Source organism: Haliaeetus albicilla, chromosome 23, assembly GCF_947461875.1.
Source record: "Haliaeetus albicilla chromosome 23, bHalAlb1.1, whole genome shotgun sequence".
In the NCBI taxonomy this organism is placed as follows: Eukaryota; Metazoa; Chordata; class Aves; order Accipitriformes; family Accipitridae; genus Haliaeetus; species Haliaeetus albicilla.
In genome coordinates, this window is record NC_091505.1 from 15,862,194 (window position 1) to 15,888,283 (window position 26,090).

Consider the following 26,090-nt stretch of genomic DNA (forward strand, 5'->3'; position numbering starts at 1 on the left):
AGGGTCAAGTCCGTCTGCCAGACACCTGCAGTCCTCTCCAGTGCAGGGGGATTGAGCTTTAGAGGAGGTTCTGGCTCTTAAGGCCTTTTCACCAACTCCAGCATGTGTCACCCACACTGTTAATGTGAGAAATTACTCAGAACTGAGTTAATGGTAGTGATTAGACATACTAAGCAAATGGGACACTTGCCAAGTCATTAAGAGGTCACAGACTGCCAGTTGAGAGATAACAGAGTATCTATCAGCTCGTACTTCCCAGATGCAGAAATATGGCTCGGAAAGGTTTTGTCCCTGCCTTCAAAGCTATGCGCTTAGAGAAAAACAGATAATTAAACCTCTCACCTGGTGAAGTAGAATTTGCTGCAAAAGCTGTCTTGTAGTTCAATAAAAAACCTGTCATTTGAAAATACCTACTATTTAAGAAGTTGGTCTCGGTATTTCTAAACTCTGCCTTTGTCTTGCTTTGTCTCAAATGTTTCTTTCACTAAGATGTGATCAAATGGAAACACTATTGGAAATGTCTCAGCTATTGCTTTCAGGTTTTCTGAAGATACAAGCATGTATGATTTTGGAGAAAGCCACAAAACCTTTCATTACATTGTTCTCACAGCGGGACCAACTCCAGTTTATTCGCAGTGCAGAAACCTGGGTCATTCAACACACGGCTGGCATGTACCCCAAGGACACTCCAGACCCCTCCTGCAGTCCTTCTTCCCTCGTGGCTCCTGACCGCTGCTACTTCACAGTGGGCTCCAGAACACCTCCCAGAGCCCTTCTCCAACACCCTCATTAGGTGCTAGAAAATGACACTGCTACAGAGCTCCTCTCCCTGTCCATTGCTAAAGGCTTGGCTTATATGGATACTTCCAGCCCTTTCCCAGCAGCCACAGCTTCCCTGGCTGGTCTGACTAAATTGCTGGGAAATTTTAATGATTCCTTTTGAAGGAAAGCTCTTGGAATAGAATAGGGGGGCGTTAGAGCCAGGGCTCCCCAGAGAGCAGCAGCACCCCCAGGACACCTTGGATATCACAGAAAATTGCAAACAGGGTATCATGACCTCAGTTCCTAACATTTCACATTAAAATGCTTTAATGATCATCCTGCAGTGTCACTGCAAAAGACAGCTAAAGTTATTTGTTGCTCTCTCAACAGTGTTCTGCTCTTTTCTTTCATGAAAGAACAGTTCCCTAAACCAACATTTTCAGAAGCACTTGATCTTCCTAAGAGCTATACACATACCAGGAGGCAATCTTTGTCCTCATTTATTTGCGTGTAGAAATTTCTCTCCCATTTGAAGTGCAAGCTGTGAAAAAGAAACTGTCTTGAAAACATGAGAAATGGTCTTGAAAACACAGAACATGCAGACTTTGTTCTGAGTTTTATGTGACCTTTATTATGCATGTGATGTGGAAGACCATGTCAGAGCAGTTATTATATAGAAACTTTAGAAAAAACGTGCTATTCACCTAATGCACGGTAGCCCTTTGGAAGAGGAGTGATTGTTCTCCCAGTTCTTGTCTTCCATTTTGTTTGCTTTGTTTGGTGGGGTTTTTTTTCATCTGGCATTAAAAGTAGAGGAAGACGGTTTAGCTCACATTTTGTATTCAGGCTGCAGAATAGCACCAGTGCCACAGCCCGTGTGACACAGAGACTGAAAGATCCCCTGAAGAACCTGACTTCTGCGAGTGATCGGGATGGTGCTGAAAGACCGATCCCCAACGGATGCTTCCTCCTCAAGAATCTCACAACTACAGACAGACTTCGCGCCTGAATACAAGCAAGAGTGCCTCCGTTTGTAGAGCTACCTTGTTTTTCTAGTCTTCAAAATGAGGCAAAGTTACTCCTTCTTTTACATGGCTCAGAAATGACTGATGGGGTTTTAAGATACACCTGCTCCTGGCATAAACCCCAGAGGAGGAGGATTCGGGGAGGAGAGGAGGAAGAGTGTTGGCTCAGAGGCTGGGCAATAGTGCTTAGCCGAGAGCCGGAGGGGGAGCGCTGACGGAAAGGGTCCCCCGAATAAGCGGGGAGGCTGCGAGGGCGGAGGGCAGGGCCGAGCAAAGAGCGAGTGCCCCGGGGCGCAGAGGGCAGAGCTGGCTGGAGAGTGGGGGGCCGGGGGGGCTGCTGGCGGAGCCAGGTTGGGGGGATGCCGGGGGGCGGCGGGGCCGGGCGGGGAGCTTGCGGGCAGAGGGGGTGTCCGGGCGCAGAGGGCAGGGTGCTGGCGGGGGGGTGCCGGGGCGGGGTGCTGGCGGGGGGGCGCCGGTGGCGGTGCCGCCGCGGGGTGCCGCCGGCGGGTGCCGGCACATTCCGGGCAGGCGCACTGGGCGGCGCGGGGCGGCGGCGGCGGCGGCAGTGCGCGCTCGGAGCCCATGGAGGCGGCGGGGCCGCAGCCGGGGCCGGGCCCCGCGGCGGGGCCGCAGCCGGGAGCCGAGGAGATTGACATGTCCCTGGGTAGGTCCGGCGGGGCGAGGGTCCCTGCCCGGGCGGCGGGCGGCGGGCGGCGGGGCCGGCCCGAGGGCGCTCGGGGGGGGGCCCGGCCCGGCCCGGCCCGGGGCTCCGTGCGCCCCCGGGGCCGGTCCCGCCGCGGGGCTCCGTGCCCCCGGCCGGGCCCGGGGGTCTGGTCTGTGCTCGTATGCGTCGTGGCGGGGCGGGTAGAGTCGGGCAGAGGAGGGTGGTGTGGCCCCGCGGTGCCGGTGCCCCCCGGCCGGCCTGCAGCCGGTTGCGGTGGAAGGGGACCGGGCAGGAAAAGGCGAAGAAATAGCCGGGGGTGGTGGGGGGGTGGTGGGAGAGAATCACGGCTTCAGACCCTTCTCTGTGCTTTGCTGGCGGCACCCCGTAACTTCAGAGGGCAGAGTATCAAGCGCTGCGGGTTGGGAGAGGCTTACGTAAACGAGCCCTCTATTGAAATAAAGATATGAGACATGTCCTCGGGTGTGCAGGCTATTTATAGCAGCTTGCTCGTGATGCTCGCCATTCCTCTGGCACTGGGTATGCGAACTGTGCATAAACAACTGCCCTTCTATTAACTCCGAAGGCTTGGACTCCGACACTTGGACGATAGATCTTGGTGGATTATCGGGTTGACATCTCTGCTGTGGAAGGAAAGTCCACTAGCAAGTTTTATTATTGGGTCAGCTTCCTAACCAAAATCTTGTGTCATTTCTTCCCAGCAGTGAGCCGCTTCTCAGGAATAGCAGAACATTTTCCACTGCAAATTCAAACAGATCCCTTGGCTGATGCACCTTTATTTTAATGGTGCTATGACGATTTACAGCAATAGTGGGTCCCTAATTTTTCATTTAGTTTTTTCCCCATGGTGTTGCACATCCTTTTTCTGTTTGCTGATGTGCAATACTCCCTTTGCTTTTGCTCTCCCTTGGTGCTTCCCCCAGTCAGACCTCCTGTGGTCCACCTCCATATTCAATCCAGAATACACCTTACTCGGGGCAGAAGAGAGAAGTGGAAGACAAGAACCTTGGTGAAGAACGAATACTTTCAGTGTCAGGTGCTTGTTTCTGTGCTTCCAGATAAGCTGGGCCTTACTTGAGTTAGCAGTCACAGGAAACTGCAGGAGTTACTCTAAAGCTGCCCTGATACATCTAATTCTGTCTTGAGGGCATAGGGGTACCTTAAATGACCTCTCAGGATCCCTTCCAGCCTTACGCAGTGCTCCATTACATTGCTTTGTTAACCCCATCATATTTATGGGTGCAAAAGACAACTTGTACCCAAACAAAAAAAGACACTGAATGGTGATAGACCAGACACCTGAGCATTCATCTCCTCTCCTTTCCGAGCAAGCTCTTCCTCCCACTGTAGATAGCCCACCCTTGGATGCCTGCATCCACCTCCCTGCAGAGCAAGCAGGGATGCTGTTGATACGCTTCAAAGCAGCCTGTGCCCCAAATAGCACATGTCCCAAAGGCACACTTAGCTGAGAACATCAGCGCATTCATACCAAGAATATCGCCCAGCGTCTCCCAGCGTGCTCTCTTCCTGGCAGACTTGATAGAGAAATCACAAAAGCAGTCACGCAGCCTATTCTTACCTCTGCTTTCATTTGTTTTCCCTGGGCTTTGTATTAATTTAGACACAGGAGTTTCTTGATAGAAAATGACAAGTCACAAGCGCTGGAGGTACCCATTGAAAGCTAATGGCACTTCTGTGCTTTCGCTCCAGCGATTCATTAAGGAGCTGGACTAGCCACTGCCTGGGAAAAGGGCTGATTTGGACACTTCTTTCCTCACTGATTTGTTAAAGGAATGTTAAAACATTCTGCTTGAAGCTTAACAGATGTAGCTTTATTACTTGCTGAATATTTTCTGGAAGGTGTGAGGTTAAAAGAAGAAATTGTTGGAAAATACAAATTAATGAGGAGGTGTCCCTTTGCCTTTACCTTTCCTCTTCATCAGAACAGCTTGAATTAAGAAGATCCCCTTGATTTCAGACAAACTCATTGAGAACTGGGGGGCTTTGAGCTGTTTCTTTGTAGAGCTCTGCATCTAAAAGTAGTTTGTTCATGGTCCAGATACTTCACCTTCCAGTGCCATCTTTTAAAGAGTTAAAAACACTTGTTGAGGTGGGGCATAAGCTTTCAAAACCCTGTCAGGTATACTCTGGATACTGCAAGTGGATCATCACTTCCTCTGTGTCCCTTGTGCTCTCTCTGTCCTCTCTCGTAAAACACAGCAGTTTAGTGCAGCTCAGGGGCTGTGCAGCTGGTTACAGCAGCAGTGCCTAGGGAAGCACCCAGAATGCTTGGCTGGGTCCGAACTGGTGAAGCCCAGTGGCAAAATGTCCTTGGGAGAAATTTTGTGTGATCTTCTCAGTGCTACTAATATAGTTTTAAACCAAAAGTGTCTAAATCACAGGGAAAGTAATTGGTTGTTTCATACAAGCTCTGCGCCTTGGGAACTGCATTTGGATGGTGTCTTGCAAAGAATGCGAGAAACATGTCATAGTTCATGGAAGAGCTCAGTAGAGTACATTTTCAGAGCTGCCTAGTAAGTTTGGGTGAGGGGAGTCCAGGGACATTGGCAGCACATCCCGGGTCAGTTTTGCTGCATTCAGGCTGTTTTATACCCCTTTTGGGGTATAAAACCTGGTGGGGTGGCGATTGGGCTTCAGAGGCGAGAGGCAGCTGTGCCTGGTCCCAGTGCTCATACTGCAGCAGCACAGGAGCGGGCTGGTTGCCCTCCGTCCTGTCTGCAGAGAGCTCTGCAGGGTTCCCAAAATATCTTACTGCTGCTGGCAGTGGGGCAAGCATGAAAATCAAATCGATGTGTTCAATGTGAAGCACGAGAGCTGGTTCCCTTGGTGCGGTGTAGACAGGTCTATACGGGACAACCCAAGTTTTGCAGGGGAGAGCAGGCATCCCCCGCACAGTCCTCTTGTATTTGGGATATTCTCCCTCTCTGCTTCACCAGACAATGGCAAAAGCTAAGAGGTTCTTGCTCTGTGGTTGACACATCCTTATCCAGCTGTTTCTAGGTTAGCTATATTAAGTAATTAAGCAGGAGCATCTACCCCAGATAGTCAGAAAATCAAGAGTTAGGTCCTGAAGACTGTGGAACTTAAAATACAAAGTACTGGTGATATTCATTGTGCATGTTGCATCGATTTGCTTACTGGTTTTTGAGCCATAAAGGTTTATGGCTTCAAGCTTCATCTCATACCACCAAGGGCTAGAAACTTGCTTTGTTTTTTTAAAGCACTGAGGAAAGACATGCAGGTAGCTGACTCCAGGAGATGGGACTTGAAAAGAAACCGTCCTGCAACCGCCTGGTGAGCCACGAGTGTTTGCAGACCATGATGTCACCTTTCTTGACAGTCACTCTGTACAAGTGAGATTCCTTCCCCACAGCCCTCACATCGCAGCCTTTACTGCACCAAGCTTCAGTTCTCCCCTTTACAAATTTAGGGGCTAGGGGAACATTCATACCACTTGTGTTTGCATGACAGTTGAGCAGCATTTTTGTTGTTTATACATCAGGGACACGTCCTCTGCACGGGGCAGCGCCCATGTCCCGTGCATGGCAGGGGGAGCGCCTTGGAGCAGCCGTCACAGCATGGCTGCACCCATGGGTGCTTCTGCCCATTCTTCCCCCTTTGACCACCTATCCCGCAGCCTTCCAAGTCAGACCTTCTCAAAAAATGTTCTTTGCCCAGCACTGAGCTCCCAGTGCCCCTGCAAAAAGATATTCCCTTATGCTTGTGGGAAATCTGCAGGATTGGATCCCTCGGTGGGACGTGAGTCTGAAATCTCTGTCCTGCACATGGTGGATACGTGCTGGATGGTAGCACATTTTTAAATAATTTGCTGCACTCTAATCTCCAGCCTGCAGGAGCCGAGTAAATTGATCCTATACTTTCTGAGCTAAGCTTAGTCTTTTATTGTTCGGCCAGCGTAGCTTACAGAACCGCAAGCTCCATTTTTACTGCGGACAATTGCAAGCACTGAAAGTGGGAATCACTGTTGGTAGAAAGTGCAGGTTTTATGGGTTTCCCCTTTGCCATTTCAATCTAGATGATATCATAAAACGCCACAGGAAAGAGCAAACAGATGCCAGCGCTGCAGGGGATGGGCGAAGGCAGCAGGTCAAGAACAGGAATTCGGCATATGGGTATGGACGGCCCCGTTTCCGCGCCTGGATGCAGAGGAATTTGCAAGGTAGGTGAGCGCCTTGGGATGGTGGAGGCCTGCCAAGCTGGAAAACACATTTGTGTAACAAAATACAGCTCTTAAATCCTTCTCCTGTCTAATTCCTGTGTGCGTATAAGATGTACTCGGGGTCTGAATAGCTTTTCTGTCTGCAACAATGGAATATCAGGGCCCTTTCAGAGCATAAATTCATCCATTTCTCTCCCTTCCACCCTCTCATGAATTACTAATTCAAAGTGACTTAATATCTAGTCTCTATTCCCTTTTGGCTTTGCATATTTTAATTATGCCTCTTCCTAATCCTCTTTTTCCCAGAACACACTTAAATTACCCCTTCAGTAACTGTCTTTGATAGCTCAGTTATTGGAGCTAATTTGTCTCTTTTGCCAACCATGCTATTTTTATGATGAGGTTTTTTATACTACCGAGTGATCTCACACTAATCTATGTTTGGTTGTACTAGCTTTTATCTACAAAACCAAAGTGACCTGCTGCATGAAATGCCATCTCTATCAAAATTTTGCTTTTTTTTTTTAACTACTGCTAAATCACTTCATTGAAGATTTTAGTGACATTTTGCAGCAATGTCATTGCAATCTTGCCTTGGAGTGCCAATGGCACATCAGGCCAGTGGGATTGCTAGGAGCAATCCTGCTTGTCTCCGGTCTGCCTCCCACTCTCGTGTTCTTGGTCTCCACCACATATTGCCTTACCAAGAATCATTCCAGTTCAAAACAAAATGATGATAATTGCCTTTTGCAAATTGATTTTTCTGTCAAAAACACAGGCTTTGATATTCTTCCACACTCAAGTGACTACTGCATGCAGAGTCAAATAAATCAAACAAAATATTTTTTTAGCTATTCCTTAGAAAGGAGAACTTTTCTGTTCATTTATAGATTTATTTCTGCTAGTCTTAGTATTTCATAGGTTTTAACTGAATCTGAATTCAGCCCTGCCAAGTGCAGAGACCCACCATGCTGTGTGGTGCTGATGTCAGTAGCAATTTTGGGAAGCTCAGCACGACTGGGAATTTAGCCCATAATTCTTCAGGGGCTGAAATGCAGTCCCTTCTGGGCTGAGACATGATAACCATTGTCAAAATGACGATCAGAACAGCCCAGCACTGTAATGACAGAGGCTGGAGAAGGGTATTATGCTTATTAAACCAGCAAGAGAATTCGTGCAAGTTAAGTGCTGTTATCCCTCCTGGAATATGGCTTAAACCGTCTCCCCAGTGGGGGAAAGATGATTTTTAATGACAAGAAATTTGAATTTCAAATATCCTTGGAAAAAGAGTCTGTCAGGCATCGGGGCTTCTCCCCAGACTGGACTTGCTGGGCAGAGGTGCCTCTTGGCCAACACAGGTGTGCTGAGCACCAGGCTCTGAGCGTGCACCCAAACACGGTGGGGGTCTTCCCCGGCTGCTGATGCTGTGGGGTTTTATTCAAATGTTCTTTCATTACTAAATATTTGCCAGACTTTTTGCAGAGATGGAGCCTCCCATGTGTCACACTTCAGGATACACGTGACGGACCGAGGCCTTGGTCCCCAGCTGGTGTACACGGGGTACCCCTTGGAGGCTGATGGCTCCGGCATTAGTTATTTACACCGGCTGAGGCATGCCTGAGTGCACTGCTGAGCAGAGGCTCTCTAATGCAAACTGACTGACAGGGGCATGATTTTCCAGGGCTGCCTTTTGCATCAGTCCCTCCCATTGCACCGATGAAGTACCAGGAAAGGCAGCTGAGCTCGGTCTGTCTTGCCGCAGAGGAGATGCCCTCCCCAGGGTGCAGAGAGCTGTGTTGCAAGGTTTGGTGGCCTGCAGGAGAGCGGTCTGGCAAACGGGCAAGAGAGAGGGGCGAGCCCAGGATGGGCATTGAAGGGAACAAGAAGGGGAAGAACAGACTGTGGGGACAGAACCAGGAGGAGAGAAAGGGCTGTTAAACACAGCGAGACCACATCTGGTCAAAAAGACACGGATTGCCAAAATTCAAGTGTTTGGAGAGGAACATTTACACACCTGCGCTTCTGCGGTGAGAGGGCATTGTTTGCAAAGAAAATAACGACTGGCCCCACAGGGCCTGTGAATAGTATTGCATTTTTGTGAGTGTTCCCAGCCAGCATCTCCGGCCGTAGGGATCGAAGCAACCCCGACGTGCTGTTTGGGAGGTGCTTCCCACGGGTGTGCCCTGGTGCCCTTTTGTTTTAGGGCCAGAGCAGCTCAAATCGTCTTCACTTGTATTCCAGTGTAACCAGCCCACACTGGCGCCGACCGGTGTTACACCCTGGGGCTGGAGCCTTCATTAATCACTGCGGTGGTGGCCTCTGACAGCGATGTCACCGCTGCCTCAGAGCACTTCATTTCTAATTGCTCCAAGTCATTATAAATTGTTGTGGTGTAGGAGTCGATGGTATAGGATCAATACATGCATCTAACTGCTCTGTGGTTGGTCCCACGGAGGTTCTGCTATATGGTCCAGGGTTTAACTGCAGTCTTGCTGCCCTCTGCCATGCACTGCTTTATGCCTGATTTATACACCCCTCTGAGTATGTCCGTACGTTTCACTGGTATAGCGACTCAGAAAATGTCTACTTCGTTATGACTACAGAAGTTTATCATGTGGAGTAATTAGGCTTCAATACACTATGCCTCCATCTGATGGAGTGCTTTCCTCTCGCTCGACACTTCAGCACACCTCAAAATCATAAACAGGCTTAGGGGAAAACGTTAAATGCAAGATGAGCTGTTGGTGTGTATGTTGGTGTGTATGTACTGTGCAGTTACGTAAAACAGCAGCAGAAGGTGCCCCCTTCAATATATGCAGTAAGGATATGTCAAGCTGAAAGAAACCCCATATATATATAAAAAAAATTATGGTCCAGTCTTCACTTATCAAGTGCTATAATGTGGGCACTCAGAGCTATTCCAGGCTGTTGTGGCATTGGCTTCTGGATGCTTGAGTCACTTGCGTATCTGTATCAAAAGGCTTTTTCCATTTCACAGTTGATTCATAGCAATGTGAAATCTGACAACAGATTGACAGGTTTCCTGATGTGAGTGTTCCTGCCTTTATTAGGAATCAGAATTGTGGAAGGCTTTTCTATATTCTTTCAAATCAAATAATGTGTTTGTCAGTCCTACATATAATAAGAATGTTAATGAGACGTTGGAAAGATAAATTATTTAATATTCTGCAAAATTACTTTTCTGGAATAAATTGATGTGATTCTTGCATCACTAGTTATGTAGATACTCCTATATCATATTAAGTTAACTTTGTAATTAATTTGCAAAACTGTAATAATAAATTGAGTTTTTAAGGATGCTAAAATAAGAGTTTATTTTTGTAGGACCTAACCGTTTTAGAAGAGGGTTTGGACAACAACAATATAATCGAAGGCAGTTCAGGAATACTGTGCCCGGTCCCAGGAGAAGACCAGCTGCTGCATTAAATGGAGTGAGCCCTTTAAATCGCCAGGCATCAGCTCAAGAGGTAGGGTGGTAAGGAAGGTACAGCTGTTCCCAAATGTCATGTAGAAATCTGCTGGATTTTATGATCCTGGATCACCCCAAAGAAAAATCTACATACATAAAAAATTTACAGGCACCATCTTTTATATGCCCATGCATAGCATTTGCAGGCATAGGTAAGTACAGACACATATGCATATAAACCAGCAATTTTCCAGTTGGTTTTATAAGCTTATGACTTGGCATAATTTTACTGAATCGGTTCCCATGGGTTTTACAAACAAGATTTTTTGAAAATGTGTTCTTAAAAGATTTTAAAATATTTCCATAAAAACAAATTCCATGTCATCTCATCTTACTATTATCGTTTAGAGGAGGTATGCTAAGATTCACCATTATTTGTCCTCCACCCAGAGCATTTACCAAGGTTCAGTAAAGTCAAAGGACAGACTGTTGTTGACTTCAGGTGGCTTTGGTTTAGAGACATATTTTTGACTAGCAAGTGGGTATCCCCTCCAGAGACACTGATTCCCAGTACTGTGATAGCCATGGGTCAGATCGCCCACGTGCTTCAGTGTAAAATGCATTTTTTTCATCCATGGCTTTCCCTTTTTCAAGTTTAAATGTTTAGGTCTTATCTCTGCTCAAAAACACTTTAAAAAAAAAGATTGAAATATTTTCATTTGGGTTTTGAGTTATTTTTAAGACTCAAGAGATTGGAAGGAAGGTACATGTTCACCATTAAAGTAATTCTTACAGCTTTCTTCTGAGTGTCACTAACATTAAACTGGCTTGGTGTAGAAGGTGGTAATCAGGCAGGTAGATAGTCCTCTTTGAGAGGGGGTTGTTTTTATCCTCACTGATGGAAATTCCATCAATTAGGAGGTCACATATGCTCAGTAAGCTTTTAAAAAAACACCGAAGTGGCAAACATGATGGCAGATTTAATGGCTGTGTCCTGTGGGTATAAGAGAGCCCTAAACTAAGCATGCATGTGCATGGAGTGTGGTTATTCCTGAAAATAAAGACTGCGATGACTCAGATATTGAGTGTGGCTGGGTATTAACAGAAAGTAATAAGCAGTTGCTAGGAGGCATAATTCTATAGTAGCTTCCATTTTGCAGAAATAAACCAAGTGGGAAGAATGTGGAAACACATCTCAGTTAGTGGGTAGTAACAGTGATGGTGGTTGTCCCACAGAAATAAAAGTCTGTGGCAATTTGTATAAGTAACTGCAGGAGGACCTACGCTGCTGAGGGGTCTTCTGATGTGCTTGATGCTTCAGGGCTTGGACTGGGCAACGTACGTGTCCAAACAAGAAAGAGTCAATGACCGAAAAGAAACCTGAGCAAAGCTATAATGCTAGGCTTGTGCGAGATTTGCACTCCATGGACTAATCTTTTTTTGTATTTCTGCACTATTAGAATGAAACATTCTTCCTGGTACTTGTAGTTTCATGCCCAGGAACCAAGACACACATACTGATTGTTGACAACAGCGTATACTAAGTCCAAATGTTGAGACTACAGCAACACTGCTCGGTAGAAATATTTCTGTCATAGATACAAAAGACCATGGAAGAGAACAGGTTTTAACAGATCTAGCGAGGAATCAGTTTCCCATCATGAAAATATCAAAGGAGGAAAAAAAGCACTTGCAGAGCAGGGTTGTTCTGTTGCAAGACTGCAGAAGTTGCAAAGGAATAACAGTTGGGAATGAGAATAGAGGGAATGCAGAGCACAGAGCATGGGGCTGAGCCCCCTTTGAAGCAATTGCAAGTGGTGCTGAACGTGTCCAAGAGCAGTGAGGGAACCTCTGCAGTGTCAGCAATCGCCACCTGCACTTAGGAGCAGGCTGGATTTCCTCCTAGACAGAGCTATAGAAAATGCCAAATAAATGCACCCGCTTTTCAGGCAGCGGCAGTCGGTGGAGGGAAGGGCGGTTGTGTGCTGTCGCTCGTGCTCACTCCCTCTTTGTGCATTGAGATTGCAGGACGGGTGGCAATTGCTGAGCTCTCGCTGCTTTTTCAGGGCAACAAGAACAACGATGCTTTCGCCAAAAGCAGCAGCAGCGGGCAGCCAGAGGGACGGCGACGGCCACCCCCAGGGCCGAAGAGATTTAGAGCAGCTGCTGCCAGCACCAACGCCCCAGGGAGAAGGTAAAATCTTTGGTGACTGTGGGCTTCTTTGGTTTTCAGTGATTCCTTGTGCAGCTCCTGGGGCTCTGCTCTTGGTCAGCTGGGAGTGGCTACAGCTGTCTCTTCATGCAATGTGAGAAAAATACCCTTGGGTATGTTAGGAAAGCACCTGGAAATAAAATAGCCTTATGCTGATAGTTCATAATTCAGGTATTCGATCTGTCATTTTATTTTAGAAAGCACGGAAAATGTGACCTTTGTCTTTTTATTAAACTTCTCCTCTGTCACTTTGGGGAAAACTTTTGAAGGGTGAAATAGCATTTCTTTTCATAGAGCCAGGAAATACAGACTCCAGCCGTAAGGGATAGGCAGGGAGAGGGAGTCTGTCCTGGTGAAGGGCTGCAGGAGCAGACGCTGCACCCCAGGAGCTGTGACGAAGGCAGGCTGCCGCGTACTGGGCACAGTCTTGCTGCCTGTCTCATTGTGGTCCTTGTGTTCTCCGAGCTCAAAAGGAAGCTCCGCTGCAATCCCATCTTTCTCTGCTTTGAGTAGAGCAGGGACTGAATGACCTCCAGAGGTCCCTTCTGACCAAATTTTTTTCTACGGTTTTCTTCCATGATTTTTTTAACAAGCAGAGTTCAGAACAAACACAAGCTGTTGTTTCATTTGAGCAGAAAAACGAGTTCCTCTGAAATCCTTTGCTGGCAAAAAAACTTGTTGGGCTGAACTTGGTAACACACAGCCTCACTTGCTTCTCATACTGCTTTTTAATACCACGCTGGGTTAGGTATTTCAGCATTAAACTTTAGGAGAGACCTGGCATCATATTCACCTATGTCCTTTTCTCTCTCCTCCTTTATCAGCAGGCCTTTCGTGCTAAACAGGGGACCAGCCTTCCAGCAGAAGCGGATGCAGCAGCGATTCTCCAAAGCCAACTTTCAGAGAGGGGTCAGTATCGAGACTTTTTTTCTGCAACATGCTGATGGTGACAAACCTTCAGTTTTACCAGCCTTTGCCCAGTTGTATCTTTGCTTCCAAAAGTAACTGGGATGACTTTAACAATGAATATATTCCTAGGAAAGTATTTGCAGGACAGGCAATTTTTAATGCAGCTTAATATTCTGACAGCTGGAAAATAAAACCTGGGCAGGTGATAAAAGTAAACCTTGCAGCTTATACAGCAGCACAAGCAGCGCAAAGTTAAGCCACCCCATACAGATCGCTGTGCCAGCAGGAAACCCAAAATTAGCGAATTTCTTGACAACGTGCAAAGAAAGCGCTATTCAGATATACCAAATGAAATACTGGAAAAGGAATCATTGTTTCTGAGAGCTAATTCTTTAAGTCATTTTTTTTAAATATATTTCACAGCAGATGGATGCTAATGGAGAAGGGAAACCACCAAGGATGAGAAGGTAATTGGTGAACAAAGGCATGCTGCAAACATGACGTGCTCTTTCATGCTCGAATTGAAGCTGGATACATCTCCCTGTCTCGGCAGGTGGCAAGTGAAACCCAGCCCCGGAGCAGTTCTGACGGTTTCTGTGGCTAATCCCCAGGCGGGCCAGACCGGCGCGTAAGTAAATGAGGTGATTTGTTAGGATGGGAGCCCTACAAAAGCCATTGCAAATCCTTTTAGCATTATTGCAGCTTCGCTTCTTCTATTAGAGTGCGCAATGAATGGTTCAGGCCCAAAATGGTTAGCAAATGATGTCTCGTTCCCTTCCCGGCATATCTGAAAGGAGACGGTAATTACCATGCGGCTTGTTTGCTATCCAGAGTAAGGAGAAATGGAAGTGCCAGCAGCGTGTGGGAGGTGGCAGGCTGGCTGTGCTCGCTGTGAGGTGTCGCGGGGGAAATGCCGCACGCCCCGAAGCGACACTGCATGCTTGCTGTGTCAGAGGAGTGCAGATGCTGGGAGGGGGCGGCTTCACCCCTGGGCTGAGCCAGTGCAGCTGCCGGACCCGGCACCCACCCAGGGGTAGAAAGAAGGGTGGGTGAGGGCATTTGGCATGTCCTGGGTGCAGAGAGCACCCCGTGATAGCCTTGATGTGACACAGTCCCCAGTGCTGGAACTCTGCCTGCACGGCAGCTCTCCTGGCACCCTTCAGACTCTCCCAGGCTGCCGTGAGACATGCCATGGGATGTATGGGGCATGCGGGTGTCTCCTTTACTCCTTGCTGGTTTGCAGACGATAGGAAGCGAGCTGCCTTAGCATCCTGAGTGACTTCAGATCTGTGCTTTCCCCAGGCCCGGATCCAAGCGCCCATTCCTGCGAAGCCAGAGGCCCCCGCCGCGGGTGGCCAAGCCCCAGCCCAAGGGAGTGCTGCTGAGATTCAACTTCCGTGCGATGGCCAACCAGGTAGAGGATTGTCGACAGGACAGGCAGCACCTTGCACCCTGCAGCAGCCCTGCCGCTAAGCTGTTAACATCACGCTCAGGTTTTTGGGGCTGCCAGTTGGGTTTATCTAGCATAACCCGGGAGGAAAGTCCTGTGGCCATGTTGGCTAGGTTGCTCACAACACTGAAAGCACCTGAGAAGACTATTCTGCAACTACAGACTCAGCCCAGTTTTCCCCACTCTCTTGGCCCTTCTTGGCCTGTCCATGTGCTTTCTTGGAGCGGGGAGATGCTGCTTGTGAGTGGTCCTGGCCGGGGCGGACCGTTTCACTGTCGGTGCTCCCCACTCCTCAGAGACACACAGCACTTCTGGGCTTTGCTCTCTCTTTGCTTTGGTGACCTTCTTGGTGCCTTGTTTTATGCTGAAGTATGGTCCAAGAGCCCTGAGGCAGGTCAGAAATCCTGCTCCACCTTCTTCATTGCCGGCGTTTCTTGTCTGGACGGTTTGGTTTTACTTGATGCCTTGTGCTCAAATGCCATCTGCTTGTTCCTGTTCTTGCCGAGGACGCCCAGTGTCTTGGGGCTGGGAGGTTTTCCAGCCACACACAGTCTGTCGAGCTCCTTGTCTCCGTGTGCTGAGTGGTTTAATTGACTAACTGGCTGTGAAGCACCGTCCTGACTGATGGGCTCTAATCAATACCCTGCTACAAGTTTGGTCATGCTTTGCCACGAGACGTGGGACTGACTCGCTCTCCCTTTCCCCTGCAGACCAGCCTGACGCTGGATGAGAGATTCTCTGGTCTGAGGAATAAGAGGCGCTTTACAGCAGCCAGGAGCGCCGGCCGGACAGTCACCATGCCTTAGCACTGCATGCTCGTCACAGGGACTGCCCATAACAGTCCAGGCCCTGTAACGGGCAGCTCAATAAAACTCGATAGATTTCCTCTGAGATAGCTAATTTGGCAATGTGCCGTCTCCTTCCTTACACACAGAATGAATGAGCGATTGAGGGCAGGGATGAGGGAGGATGAGAGTTGGGGCCAGAGCACAGGGCAGGTGGGACATGAGCAGGGTGGTGGAGGGGGATGAGCGAAGATGGATTTGCTGGGAGTGCTCTGCAGGGGAGCTGTGGGGCTGGCACCAGCCCTGTCCCCCTGCCAGGGCACCCCGTGCTGCCTGGGGTGACTCCTGCAAGAGGGAGGGGGGAACATCTCCAAGCCATACCCAACAAGCCTTCCCTGTGTTGTCCCATGGGTGGGAAAGGGTTGAGGACACTGTGCCTGCCTGCGTGGGAGACAGAGCGGGAAGTGGAGCATGTGCGGGGCTGAGGGACGTGCCCCAGCAGTGGCACCAGTGGGGATGCTCCAACTGCCCATGTTCCCTAGCATCCATCTGATTGCCCCATTTGTTGTGTGTGCAGGCATCCCTGCCCGGAGGTTTGCAGTGTAAGAAAGACCTCTCCATCCTGAAAATGTCTCGCTCTGCCCCAATAGTCAGGCCTGAGCACCTTGCATTTCTCTTTGGTTTGCTGTGCTGTTCTGACTGCTGCTGCTGGCCCAGTTGCGGGGATGGGGTGAGACGTGCCGTGCCATGCCTCTGGAGTGACTGTCCTCGTTGCGGAGCACAGACAGGCTGCCCCAACCCAAATCAGGTTTTCCAGTGCTGCATTAGGGATTTCATAGGTGCAGCTCCACCCATGCTCAAAGCACTGGCACAACTGAACTAGCAGCTGCAGGAGAGAGGCCAGGCTCCACAGCAGTCTGATGAACATTGGCTGAGATGTTAATGAGGTGGGTCTAGACATTTGTTAATGAAGCCCTGCACCAACCGTGAGTCACTGGTCCATTCTCCATCCACTGCTGTAACCCAGCGCTGAAAGTGCTGGACACAGCCTGTTACTGGGCTCCAAGCTATACTTATTAAAGTAAATATTTGATAGACTGCTTTACATTTTACACTGAGCATCTTTAACAAGAGACTGGACTCGATGTTGATTTTACAGGAATGTGTGAAATGTTGTTAGTTGACGTGGTGATGTACGAGTCCAATGCACTGAATAAAAGACTAACTTGTCAAATGTCACCTCTGTTTATTTCCCTTCCTTCAACAGGCTTTTGGTGCAAGTTCAGCCTCGCAGCGTGACAGTGCGGGGCACAGTACGCGTGGCTGCATGGGCTGCTGCCTTGGTGCTTTGGGGGAGGCCGTGGTCCCCATCAGTGCCCACCCCCAGGCAGTGGGGCAGTGGCCTGGCCACGCAGGCAGTTTGCAGCTCACAAAGCTGGCTCCAAAGCACAGCCAAAGCAGTGGGAGGTTTTCAACAGGTATTGTGTAAAATCTTTGCTGTGATCTCTTTTGCCTTTAACATTATCAGCAAAATTATCAGAGCAAACCTGGCTCTGCGTATGTCCAAATGAAAACGAATGCAAACTGACTTCCAGGTTAATGAACTCGGGAGGAGACATCACCGCTTCATGCAAATGATCTGGATGTTATGGAAGATGAACAAGAAACACTGTCACAAATGGCAGTATCCCTGATTTCAGTTGCGCCTCCCCTGTAAATATTGACAAAAGATGGTAGACTTGCTAATAAAACCTGATCCCTTCTTAAACCAGCTTGCAAAGGGATGGAGCCGTTCAGTCCTGAAAGAACAGCTGAGCGTGCAGCATCCCCTCAGTGTTCAGAGCATGCCCTGATCCTATGCTCCAAATAAACGTTTTTCAGCAATCTGTACCTTATAATTTTTTTAAGTACTCCTTAAATAAAATTGAGGGCTTAATGGTAAAACCCACTCTTTTCCTAGCTTGATTCCCCTGCCAGGGCTGGGTGACACTTTGCACGCAGCAAGAGCCGGAACAGGCTTTACACAGAAAGGGCACTGAATTTATAAGTAGCAAAAAAGCATAACCGTCGTGCTAAAAACATACCGGGAGAGGGCACAGAGTCAGTTCACTCCAACAGGCATACAATACCCCTGAACTAAAACCAGGGGATAATTATCTCTAAAATTATGCCTGCTGCCGTGCCTCGGGCGGAGTGCTGCGCAGAGCCCGGCTGCTGCTGGGGGAGGGTGTTTGCGTGCGGCAGCCCAGCCCGCTGCTTCACCCACCGCCCGGGGGATGGGTTCGTCCCCCAGCGGTGCCCGGTGCCCGGCTCGGCCCGGCCCGGCCCGGGTCTCCGCTCCCCTCCCTTCCCCTCCCCGGGAGGTGGCAGCAGGCGGCTGCGGGCCGAGCCCCCCGCCGGGGCGGCTGCTCTGGGGCTGGGGCCGGCGGCGAGGGGCAGCTCTGCGACCCGGAGAACGTTTCTACTCTGGTTCAGGCCAGCCAAAGCCGTCTGCAGGGTAACACCTCTGATGGGGGCCGAGAGGTTTAAGAACGTTGGGGCAGCTGTAGGGGGCCAGAAGAGGGTCCCCGTAGTGCGGTCCAGGGGAGGGGGGACACCAGCACATGCGGGTGGCCCCGGTCGTCACTGCACTGACCCCACAGTACCGGTGGTTTCTGTCCTGAGCCACTCGTGTCACTGTGTTTCACAGCATTTGGTGGGGTTTTCTTCCACTGATGCTTTTTGCTGTTTGCTTTCTCACTACTTGTCTATGCCTCCAATGGCCAGCATTACAAGTGAATGAACATTGCTTTACGCCCTTTGTAATTTATAGACCTGTACTGCGTTCTCCCTTGCCCACACCTCCTTTCTAGGAGAAGAGCCTCGGTGTATCTACTCGTCCGTGGCCTCGAAGCTGATCCATCCCTCTGGTCACCTTTGTACCTTTCCTAGCTCTGCTACATCTGCCTGAGAGAGCAGGGCTGAAGCAGACACGATATTTGAGATGGATTTATACAGAGGCTCTGCTTTGTTTTCTGTTCCTCTCCTAATAATTCCTAACATTCCAGTTGCTTTTGAACCCAGAATAGCCACTTGGAGCAGGAAATGGTAAGGCACATTTTTACTGGTTTAATGAAACAAGTTTCCAGGGAGTGGTTTCTGCAGAAGCCAGTCTCGCAGCCCACATATTGGTGGTAGAGAGGGCACCTGGAAAGGCTGGCTGCGAGAGGACAGCCCAAGGGTGCACTTTCCCATCTAAGCTGACGTTCAGTATTTTCTTAGCTGTTCACGGGATGTCTGGTTTGATGCTAAAAGCTACCTTTAATGAACTTAACAGATAGGGGGTAGAAGGCCAGCTTTCCCTGCGAATTTCCCCGTTTGTCAGTTCTTGCTGATTTTAGTGTCGTATGACCGGGAGAAGATATGCATCAGGTTACTCCCCAGGATTTTGGGGCACGCGTATTGCAAAGCTAGCACAGGGCAGAGTCCTAAAGTGGTGCCCCAGGAGCAGCATGGCAGTAGGGGCCTCAAGAAGAAAAATGTGTGGTTTGGGGCAGACCCGTTGGTCAAATCCATCCTGGTAACAAAGCAGCAGCCAAGGCATCACACACGGGGGCTGGCAGCCTCTCCTGCATTGCACAGGGGTCCTTGCACCGGCATTTTGTCAGACTGGCTGCAAAACGGAGTCAGGCAGGGCAGGAACTGGCTGCCCGGACTCAAAGGTGCAGGGGGAAGCATCAGTGGAGGTGGAGTCCACTGTCAGCAGCAGGAGTTGTTAGTTTTTAGGGGTCCTTGGAGGGACTCAGACAGCCAGAAACCACAGACAAAATATTTAAACAGAAACCTGAGATCCAAACAGCATCTCAGGCACTGCAGTTCCCTCAGGGGCTGGGATAAACTGAGCTACAAGTAGAGCATTCGCCAGGCAGCAACCCGGTAGAAGAGTGTCACAACAAGCTGAGAAAAGACATGCAAACCCCTAGACTGAAATGTGAGGGGTGCCCCAAACTGGACCCCAGACAGCCAAACAGCCTGGAGGGGGGAAGCAGTCTGTGGAAGGTCGAATGGTACTTTACCAACTCACTTATTTCCAGAAATCTCATATCATTTCTGAACAAACCAGCGTGCTACCCCATCACAGCGCTAGGTGAGAAAGGGATGTAGGAAAGTGCTACAAACCTGAAGGATTTACCACAATTTCCTAGAGGACCAGAAAAACTTAACAGCATCCCCCCAGACAGCACTGGGCAATCCCAGCCCCTCCAGTTGAGGTGTTGCAATGGGCAGGATGCCCGGCTTTCACGGCTAGCCCTGCTCCAAGCCAGCATTAGCTTTGTCAGGAACCCGCGCCCCACGCTAGGTGCAGAAACTTGGCTCCGCTTTGTACCCTGGGAAAGGGATAGTCTCTTTCCAAGTTCAACTAATAGGCCTTTAACTTCCATTTGCAAGACAGAGAGTTATTTTTCCCCGTTGCAGGTTGCATTTGCTGAAGTCTTATTCCCACTGTTCATCTGGATCAACTCTGACCACTTTTATAGGCAACATAACATAAAGTGCTAAAATGTGGAGGCAAGACGAACAGAAAAATCAGATTTGGGCTTTATCCACTCAAGACCAGAGGTTTAGGATTTTTTTATTAAGCCATGTCCTAAAGCAGATCCTTCCTAGCTATGTCAGGACTGCTGCCAGCTTTCATGATTTTACTGAAAGTCTTGTGATGTTTAATGGTGCAAGTTAAAGCCCCGGTTCCTGGAGGCAGGTCAGGAGGTGAAAATCTTGGCTTGCCTGTATTAAAAGTCAATTTGCCATGCTGTGGCTGTGTGGGGAAGACTGTGACCCAAGAGTAACTTAAAAGCTTGGGTGTCAGATGCCAAAAAACCAAGGAAACTCTTAATTATTTTTCTTGAATGTCATGTTTAAGTCAAACTCATGATGTTTGGAGCTAGACTCGTGACTCTGAAACGCTCAGAGCAACGGCTGGGCCAGAATTAATCCACAGTCATGTCTCATTGTGAATGGGAATCTCTGCCACCACCAGCACTTGGAGACCTTTGTACTCACATCCCTCGTTGCGGCAGCACTTTGTTGCACTGCAGTAATAGCCCCAGCTTGTTGCAGAAGCACGTATGCCTGAGAAACATGAGATTTGCTCTTTCCATAGGTCAAGACTGGAGAAGAGGATGTTCATCTCTAAATCACACCAGGCTGCAACTATTAACCCCCCTCTTGCCTGGCTCCAAGAGGAAGACGACAAGGTGCAGGTTCCCCACCCTGTGCCTTCAGATGAGCAATGGCACTGTCACTCTCCTGCCACCCATCGCCGGAGGCTGAGGATATCCCTGACTCTGGCCATGGATTGAGGAGGTGTACCATGGGATGAAGATGGAGTGTGGTGACTGGCAGGACCTCCAAGGGGAACCTAGTCTGGGATGGGAAGCGAAGCCAAGCGCCGAGGAGGGAGGGAGGCTGCTTTATGTTATCTATGAGTTTATTTGCAGCTGGTAACATCTCACCCAGCTGCTCCAGGAATAGAGCTTTTTGTCATTCTTGCTGGCAGCGTTTATAAACCTTGTGGAGCCTACTGTGTTACTAGCAATGCCAGGAAAAGGTGAAGCTCTGCACATATTTTGTCCTCCCAGTGACTGTCATTGGAGAAATAATGGGCTGCCAGAGCCAAGGGGTTTGGCAATCCACAGGACCTGGGGCAGGCAGGCTCTCCCTCCCCTTCTGCCAGGGGCATCTAGCACCCCCTGCTCTGAAGACCCTTCCTAGCTTCAGTTTTCCAGCCTAAATAAGTTTGTGGCCATCTCTGCCTGTTCTTGAGTCACCCTTGTCCTCTGCTGAAATGGCTTTCCCCTCCCTGCTGTCCTGTGTCCCCCCAGGAGTGTATAAAGGGAGAAGTCCCTTCCCAGCCTGCATTTTGCTGAGCACTTGCAGTTGCCTTTTTCAGCACAGCCCTATTAAGAGTCATTCTCAAAGCCCACAAATAGAAAATTCCCAGTCCTAACATCCCATTCTCAAATGCACCATAGCTGAATAAGTTGTCTTACCTATGAGACATGAGAAAGGCTACTGCCGTAGATGGACAGCCCTTCAGTTTTTGAATTTTTCATAGCTTCATGCAAAACCCCACCCCATGGATGCCCTGGCAGTGCACCAAGAACTTCACTCACCGAATGGCACTCCTGACGCCATGTGGGGACCTCACATCTCTTCTGTGTCATCCCATGGAATGCAGCTCTGATGGGGAGCACAACCACATAACCAGTCGAGACAGCAATGTTTAACACCAATACTTTTGCACCACACTAAGTCAGCCTTGGCCAGGGAGGTATCTGCAGGAGCTCGTGGGTTTCACACTTCCTCTGGACCTGCAGAGAGCACGCATCCCAAATTCAGATTTCCCCCCTACCCTAGACCTGGCACAATGATTCATCTGTGCATTTGCTTAAAGGATTTCACTGTCGACCAATCCAAGGTTTCTTTGTTGACCACAGTTAATTTTGGTATGCAGAAAATGCCTGGGTAAAGACAGGAATCTAGCTGCAGTTTCAGTGTCTGCGAGCTGCCTGCTATATATTAACAACAGACTAAACAGCTCTTGCCAGTTGAGTCCCCATTTCCATCACTACAGTTTTGTAGTTATAACACTTCTGCAATATGGAAAATAACTTGTGAAAAACCTTACCTGAAGAAGGACTGAGCTGAAACATCCTTAGAGGTCTGGGTCTTCTCTGATAACTATGGCTATGCAGGAGCCTGTGGGTTTCTTAGCCTGCATGGATTCAGGCTAGGGAAAAAAATATGGCCTGACATGCAACAAGCCTTGGCTGTAGGATACATGGCATGGCTGAGGGTTTTCTCCCTGTAGGAAAGACTGAGGTCAAATATTTTTATTTGCATATTAGTGGTGATGGAAGTTGCTTGTGTGCAATGAAAAGAGAACACAGTCCAAACATCTAGAGACTAGAACAAGATTGATTTACTTTTTTTTGCATAAGCCTTTTTTTTGCATAAGCCTTTTCTTTTGCATAAATTGTCCAGAACTTGCTCCTTTTTCTGAGAAACTGCTATCATCTGCAAAAAATTTGACGAATTCCACCTCAAAACAAGAATGATGCAGGGGAGGCAGATTCCTCAGGGATCTTGGTTCCTGGAGAAACAAACCCAGCCTTTTAACACTTCACCAGCTCTACACGAGGGGAAAAAATATATGAATATATGTTTGTTCCCCTTCCTGATGGCACCATCAGGAAAGTGCCCTGCTTGGACCTTGGCATCAAACAGCTGAGAAGGGTTGGGGAAGATGGAGAGACTGCAAGAAGCAGCGAAAAGGAGGCAAAGCCCTGTGGGAACTACGGAGATCTCTTTTGCTCAAGGGGGGACCGTCCAGCTGCTGGCACAAAGCTCGCCTCTGTTGTGTATCTGTGTTCCCTGATCACCTCCTCCAAGGCTTGGAAACCCTGGCAGGGGGAAGGAAGCTGGTGAGACAGAAGCATTTTGCACCCCATCACAGCCATGAAACACTGGAGGGTGCATCTGACTGTTAGCAAGTGCCAAAGACACCCTTGTTCCCAGGGTGTTCTCAGGCAGGGAGTCCCCAGCACTGTCTGAGCATTTGGATGACCAGCACCCTGCTTGCTGCAGCTTGTGGTTGCAATCCCTGTTAAGCAACCCCAGTAAGGGAAAAAGGGAGTGTTTGGGGTTGTTATGTTTCTACAGCAATCCAGAAACATACCCACCAACAGCCCCAGGTATGGCTACGCCTGGTCTGATTCTGGAGTTGCCCTGGATTTAGTGATGGGTATGTAGAGCCTCGTTGGGTGCAATGGATCTAACACTGCATTTAGAAGCACTTTGATTCATGCTGTTAAATGTGCCTGGTCATGAATCTATGATGCAAATGAACACTACAGCACTTCTGGAAGGAAAAGGGACTTTTGTGTATGGCATACAAGATGTTCTGGTGATGTATTTATATCAGCTCCAGCAGTGTTCATTAAAATAGACAGTAATTGCAGCACTTTTAAAGCAGAGCGATAACAGAATGTAGCCACAAACAGAATGTGAAAATGTAGCAACTTCCACCCAGCACCTAGCTTTAATGCAAGGTTTTATCTTCTAATTAGAGTGCCCAGTCACATCTTTCTATGTGTGGTTGTCTTTGCTTGAAAATAGGCTAGGTGGTACAGATCGTATGTATTTAGAGAAGTGCATTTTTATATCCGTTTCAAATTACAAGCTGCGTCTTTGCTGAGATGCTCTCTTACTAGGGCCAGCCAGGAAATAAATACTCAAAATGTCATGAATTGAGGGCTAACTGGTATACCAGTGGGGTAGGCAGGATTTCTCCAGGCAGCCATGCAGAGCCTAGGCAGGGCCAGGGCAGAGTTTTTCCTGTCTCTGAGCCATCCTGCCACAGTCTGTGTTAGAAAAGAGCTCTGCACAGACTGTGGTACACACACAGACCATAATGCATGCAGCTGCTGACCACACTTCATCTCCTTTAACTAGCTCCTCACCTTCTCCTTTGCTCTTGATCCATCCCCATGTATGCTGTGAGGACCTTGACCTCTTTAGCTGCTATGCAGCTGGTCCTGGGCAGAGTGCAGTCCCTGCTCCGGCACAGTGCTTGCAGTGTCCTGGAAAAGGCAGAATCAAGCTCATAGCATAAAAGTGCCCATGGCTGCTGCCCACCCTGGACTTGTCAGGCCCATGCTCCACCAGCCTGACTGCTGCCATGGAGGGTTTTACTGTGATGGAGTCGTCAGAGCCCAACTCCATCCCAGATCCATGTGCAGAAAACCCTTGCAGAAGTCTCCAGTCCAGCACTTGCTCCATCTAAGCAGAAATCTTTAGTATATTTGCCTGGTTGCTGATTTGTAACTGGGTAATTTCCTGCTCATCTGGGCTGCTGAAGACTTTGGCTACCTCAGGGCCAGACCCTCTGTTATCTCAGCTGCTGGTGTCCTGCTCTGCTCAGCCACACACGTCGGCAACTTCCAACCACCATGGAAAGCTGGAGGGAGGTCAAGCTGAGAAAGCCTGGTGCTGCTAAAACCAGCTCAGTCATTCATGATACCCAAAGACGTTTCCATCAGAGACGGCTGGCTGGGTGATGGAAGGGCTGTGGGAAGTTATTGCATCCCAGATGTACACCACTGGCTAACTTGCAATAAACTGCCAACAAAACAGTGTTTTTCCTTGAATGCCCTCATGTGGGTCTCTAGGAGCAGCTAGAAAGCAGCCATCACCTACATAGAAAATCCCTACAGATGACAGAACCAGGAAAGGGAATTCTGGATTTCATTCAAATATTAAACTTGATCATTTTGGTAGAAAAGGTGGACAAATTACATTTTCAGCTCTTCAGGTGAACCTCCCCCTAGCTCTTGAGGAGAACTAGAAATGTTTTCATGAAAATGATGTGTTACATCAAGAAGCTCTCACTGCTGGGAATAAAGGAGGTAAACATGTTTATAGGGGTTATTTATTACGTACCAGTGTCCTGACAAGATAGGGGCTATTCAGACTTTTTTCCGGTTCTTGTGTATACACTAAATCAAGTCCCAGAACCATTCAACAATTTGTGGGCTCCTTTCCACATCATATCAGTCTCTGCAGGTGCCATTATAACAAGTGTCCCTTCCAACAGCTGCTATTGTCTGTGCCCGTCTGTCCTCTCCTTCCCCATAGTCTCTGGGAAATGTAAGCTGTAACTCTGGATGCGGTGAAGGAAAATCTTTAAAACGTTTTTCAAAGAATATTCAGCAAATTATAGGAGTTAATGTGACCTGTATGTCAGGGTCAGATGGGCTGAGAGAGTCCCTGCTCAGAGATGTTGCATCATTTTACAGCAGCAATGAATTCCATCCTGCCCGAACTTGGATAGCGCAAAAATGACCGATGATTCTACCCACAGCTACATAAGCCTTGCCTTTTCCACAATTCAGACCCGAACATGCACTGCTGAGTGCTAGCTGGCCCTTTGGCTGAGCTACTGCAGCGAGGGGCTCCCCTGGAGCAGGGGAAGGATGGGAGGCACCACTGAGGGTAGGCTGTGGGGCCAAGGAACGTAGCTCATCTGCTGTCCCCCACTTCTGTGGATCTGGGTGACACACCACATTTACAGCACCGCAGCCACCTGTCCCTGTGCCTGCTGCTCCTCAGGGTTGCTTGGTATCTTACGCTGAAGGATGAGCAGCACATTCAACTCCTTTGTCTAAAGGCAGATTAAGAGACACCCGATGGGAGTCCCATCCTTCACCCTGCTAGCAGCGGATCTGTGAAGGACTATGCAACTATGCAGAGGAGCAGGTAAAAGGGGATGTGAAGAACATATTTTGGGCCAGGCACTTTAATTTTAAACTGGTTTTTGCTCTGCATTCCGTTAAGCCCTAAAAAAGCCCTGATGACTCTCTGCTTTTCTACTAGCACTTGTATTTTTTGAAGACATTAAAATAGATCTGACCATAAGCCCAGATGTACAGACAATAAGAACTTCGCCTGTGTCAGGGTTTCAGGACTAGATCCAATTTTTGTGGCATTTAAAGCCATGTTTAAACAAAAATGTTTCTGAATATCAACTGGTCAATGAATTCTCTTTGGTCCAGTCTTGCTGAGTTGGATTAATCATGTTTACTAAGCTATAGAAA

At 48.6% G+C, this 26,090-nt stretch overlaps 1 protein-coding gene across 1 annotated transcript; it reads left to right on the forward strand.

The window, feature by feature from the left end:
• The first annotated feature begins 2,296 nt into the window (after window positions 1–2,296).
• On the forward strand, window positions 2,297–15,571 carry LOC104312679 (UAP56-interacting factor). Its single transcript, XM_069811364.1, has 9 exons — window positions 2,297–2,451; window positions 6,527–6,670; window positions 10,016–10,158; window positions 12,167–12,294; window positions 13,137–13,221; window positions 13,645–13,688; window positions 13,775–13,849; window positions 14,524–14,635; window positions 15,382–15,571. Exons 1-9 carry the CDS (start codon window positions 2,370–2,372, stop codon window positions 15,475–15,477), a joined length of 909 nt encoding a protein of 302 aa, XP_069667465.1. The 5' UTR covers window positions 2,297–2,369; the 3' UTR covers window positions 15,478–15,571.
• The last annotated feature ends 10,519 nt before the right edge of the window (window positions 15,572–26,090 follow it).